Source organism: Dryobates pubescens, chromosome 19 (genome assembly GCF_014839835.1).
Source record: "Dryobates pubescens isolate bDryPub1 chromosome 19, bDryPub1.pri, whole genome shotgun sequence".
NCBI lineage: Eukaryota > Metazoa > Chordata > Aves > Piciformes > Picidae > Dryobates > Dryobates pubescens.
In genome coordinates this window covers 1,345,044-1,349,554 of record NC_071630.1, presented here as the reverse complement: position 1 = coordinate 1,349,554, position 4,511 = coordinate 1,345,044, and the positions used below count along the sequence as shown (strand labels likewise).

Genomic DNA, 4,511 nt, shown 5'->3' with positions numbered 1-4,511 from the left:
CCTGATTTCAGCCAGGCAGAGCCCACCCATGTCATGAACTGGACAGCTCGGTTATGCAAATGTGATAGAGTGGGATGTACATCCTGATTGGTTTTGTCCATCTGATTAGTTTTGTCCATAAAACCTTGCTCTGTGTGCATGGGCCCGCCCATGGGGCGGGACCAAGGCTGTCATCTGGGGAACAGCTGAGGAGGACTGCCGATCTTCACCAACAGGAGGCAGGGGAGACCTAGAAGAGACTGAATACACATGAGCAGAGTAGAGCCACGAAGTTTCGAGAAGGAGGGCGTCAATCAAGAGGAGAAAGGTTATAAAGGGGGACGGGAACTCGAGGTAAGTGCGGCAGTTGCGGAGCGGAGACTCCCCTGTCGTCCAGCGCTGTGTTTGCTCCTGCCTTGCTACTTAATAAATTGTCAAAATTTTCTATTCGGTGATGTATTTTGTTTAATAAAACTATAACACAAACATCTCAGCTGACAACACAGGATCAACACACGGGTGTTGATCCCCATGACGGCTAACTGCACTGAGACTCACCTCACCACTCAGACTGGTCACAGTGATTGTTACGTTAAACTGAGAGCAAAGCATCCACCTGAGGCTGATCACCAGAGAATGTCACCACAAAACATCTGAATTGGGACTGGATATCACTATGCTTTAATTGCTATGTATGTTAACTCACCAGTCTGTCGTCCTCTAATAATAATCTCACCTGGTTAAAAGGACAATCAAAATGAGTTACGTTTTCATTTTAGGTAACACACACAAAAAGGGAGCAGTGGAGGTATTGTGTCACAAGAAAGAATAGAGCATGTTGTGGTTCAACAAAATTCATGGAGGATTAAAAAATCTTTGAGGCTGTAATTGAGAGCAATTTGAAAGGGAAAACCAATTTAATGTTAAGCCAAGGGTAGGAACAATACCTCAGTACCTGTCCTTAGCAAAACAAAGCATCAGGACATCATTACGTTAATATGAGTACAAATGGTTTTACTATGTTATGTTTATATTGGGCAGAATTTTGACTATTCCCGATGTCATTCTGGCGGGGAGGAAATGTGTAAATTGAATTCATATCAGCAAGGGGATTCTCACCCCTGCTCTCTGCTTGCAAGTGTTTTTCTTTCAGACTGCTGTAGCAAAAGCGTTGAGTCCACTGAATCAGCTAGCATGTTGGATTGTTACCATCAAGGGACTGTTTCCATCAAGGGATTGTTTCGTTATTAGTTCACAGTCGTAGCCGTGTAACATCTATCGGTATGATTAACTCGCCATTTTTGAGGTCTGTGTATGAGAATGTTACAACTGAGCCATTGCTGTTGTTTACTGTACAGCGTTCATTCCCGCAGGGGCCCCGCGAGAGAGATCAGCGCTGTGCTTTGCTTATTAAGAAAGGGGAATTGTTGTGGATTGCAGAGCTGCAGCCTTGCCCCTTGGCTTGAGATGTAAACAGCTCTGGGAAAACGCAAAGCTGTGAATAATCAAGTTTTCGTCAGCCTGGGAAAGAGGATGGGAAAATGCATGCGGGGAGAGAAAAGGTATTTAAGTCACGATGTGTATTCAATAAAGCGCTAGCTGCTGCTGATGCAAAATCTCCGAGGAGTCTCTGCGTTTTCTCTCTGCACCGGCCCGGCAACCAACACAAGGGAGCTTTGTACTTGGTATGGCTGGCTGGCATATGGCCAGGATCTGTGTCCTAGACTCCAAAGAGCTGGGGAGGTGGTGCCAGGAGTCAAGTGAGTGCACAGCCTGTGTGGGTGGGGTGGCCATGGCAATGCTATGAAGAAACATCAGGGAGCTGAGCACACAGCAGCAGCTGGAGCAGAGGCAGCAGCAGCAGCATGGGAGAACTTCGCATCCACTCCGTGCTAGTGACCGGCGCCAACCGGGGCATCGGCCTGGGGCTCGTCCAGCACTTCCTGGGGATGCCAACCCCACCCAAGTGGGTCTTTGCAGGGTGCAGGGACCCCAAGGGGCAGCGAGCACAGGTGAGGCTGGGCTGGGATTCACTGGGCAGGGCTGGGGATGGCAGCTGGGGGACAGGGCAGCAGCTGCAGCAGGGAGGGGGCTTGCAAAGGGCTGAGGGTCCAGCCGGGCAGGGGCTGTGTGGAGGGAACAGTGGCACACAGGAGGGAGCCCCTGCACTGCCCCTGCTGCCTCTCCATGCCCACATAGTTTCCTCTCTGCAGGAGCTACAGAACCTGGCCTTCAAACACCCCAACCTGGTCATCGTCCCTCTTGGTAGGTGCCCCATGGTGGGAATCCCTTGCCATGGTTCCTCTGCCCAGTGCCGGGGCATGGCACACAGCCTGGGAGCCCTCTGCCACGAGTGACCCTTGCCCATGGGCAGGTGCCTGCAGGGACAGCAGGCACTGCCATCCCTCCTGCCCCTGGCCAGCCCCCAGGGAACATCCACAAGGGGACACAGAGGATGCCATGGCACCAGGGGGCTGTGGGCTCTGACCTGCCCTGTGTTGGCTCTGCAGATGTCTCCAACCCTGCCAGCATCAAGGCAGCTGCAGCCACAGTCAAGAAGCACCTGGGGTGCTCAGGGCTGACCTTGCTCATCAACAATGCTGCAATTGTCAGGAATGCTAATCTTGATGATGAGACCCTGGAGAACATGACAGAGATCTACACCACCAACACCATTGGGCCCCTGCTGATGGGCCAGGTGAGAGCCTTACCCAAGCTGGGCTGTCCTAGTGGAGCATAAAACACAGGTGGGAGGGGGTCCTGCCTCTGTTCCACAGGAAGCTTGTGGAGCTGCAGCCTGGAGCTCAGGAGCTGGAGCCTGTGGTGCTGGGGCAGTGGGAAAAGGAGGGAGGATGCTTTGGAGCTGCTTCCAGTGTAATCTGCTGGGGAAGGAGCTGGTCCTAACCCTTGTGCCACCTCCATGTGTGACTCCATCTCCTCTTCTCTCCCCCAAGGCATTCCTGCCCTTGCTGAAGAAGGCTGCCCAGGGGAGCCCAGGCTCAGCACTGAGCTGCAGCAAGGCAGCCATCATCAACATCTCCAGCACTGGTGGCTGCATTTCTGCTCCTGAAATTTTTGATCTGATGCCTGTTATCTCCTACCGCTGCAGCAAGGTACCCCCAGGCCATGCTGAGCACAGATTTGCTGCCCCTGCCCTGGCATCTGGGCATGGCCCCCTGCAGCCAGACTTCCCCTGCCCCCAGCAGCCTCTCCTGTGTCCCCCCAGACTGCTCTCAACATGCTGACCAAGTGCCAGTCCCTGGGGTACCGGGAGCACGGCATCCTCTGCGTTGCTCTGCACCCTGGCTGGGTGCAAACCGAGTTGGGGAGCTCCGGCGGGTATCAGGTATGAGCCCCACCATAGCAGTATACATAGAATACATAGAATAAACCAGGTTGGAAGAGACCTTCAAGATCACCGCGTCCAACCCATCAACCAATCCAACACCGCCCAAGCAACTAACCCACGGCACCAAGCACCCCATCAAGTCTCCTCCTGAACACCTCCAGTGATGGTGACCCCACCACCTCCCCAGGCAGCCCATTCCAATGGGCAATCACTCTCTCTGTATAGAACTTTTTCCTAACATCTAGCCTGAACCTCCCCTGGCGCAGCCTGAGACTGTGTCCAATTGTTCTGGTACTGCTTGCCTGGGAGAAGAGACCAACATCCATCTGTCTACAACCTCCCTTCAGTGCTGCTGCCCAGGGCCTGTGACCTCCCTGCCTGACCCTGGGTTCCTGGTGCCCCAATCCCCTGGGCTCCTGCTGGGCCCTGTGCCCAGGCCTGGTGCTTTCTCCTAGTCCTGAGGGGCTCCTTCACCTGGCCACAGCTGTGCCAGGGCAGCCCTGAGCCAGGCCTGGCCACGAGCTGCCTGTTCCTCTCTGCCTTCCAGCCCCCCTTGATGGTAGACACCAGTGTGCGAGGGATGCTGAAGGTGCTCTCTTCCCTCTCTGAGAAGGACACTGGCACCTTTCTGGACTGGGAGGGGAAGGTGTTGCCCTGGTGAAATACCAGCCCTGCCTGCTGGCAGCACGTCCTGCTGCCACTGCTCCCTGTGCTCCCTGTGCTCTCTCCTCAATAAACCTCTGCCTGCAAGCCACAGCCTCTGTGTCCTGCCCTGACCTTGCCTGCTTCTGGAACTCCCACAGCCACGGTCCCAGGGAAGCAGCCTTCAGAGCTGGCTGTGCAGCCACTGCCTTCCCTTAGAGGATGAGATAATGTGGTGGGGCCTGGTCCTGCTGACCCTTCCCTGCCTGGCACAGGACCTTCTCTGTCTCCATCATAGATCACAGGATGTTAGGGGTTGGAAAGGACCACTGAAGATCTTGTATTCCAACCCCCCTGCCAGAGCAGCACCATCGAATCCAGCATAGGTGGCACGGGAACACATCCAGACAGGGCTTGAACGTGTCCAGTGAAGGGGACTCCACAACCTCTCTGATCTACCTGCTACAGGGCTCTGTGAGCCTCACAGTCAAGAAGTTCTTCCTCATGTTGTTGTGGAACCTCCTGTGCTGTGGTTTCCACC

At 54.3% G+C, this 4,511-nt stretch overlaps 1 protein-coding gene across 1 annotated transcript; it reads left to right on the top strand.

Moving 5' to 3' along the window:
* The first annotated feature begins 1,824 nt into the window (after positions 1 to 1,824).
* Positions 1,825 to 4,009, top strand: LOC128898169 (C-factor-like). The gene is made up of 6 exons (XM_054170251.1): positions 1,825 to 1,991; positions 2,193 to 2,244; positions 2,490 to 2,677; positions 2,934 to 3,092; positions 3,206 to 3,325; positions 3,876 to 4,009. The coding sequence occupies exons 1-6, from the start codon at positions 1,845 to 1,847 to the stop codon at positions 3,987 to 3,989; spliced, it is 780 nt and encodes a 259-aa protein (XP_054026226.1). The 5' UTR covers positions 1,825 to 1,844; the 3' UTR covers positions 3,990 to 4,009.
* The last annotated feature ends 502 nt before the right edge of the window (positions 4,010 to 4,511 follow it).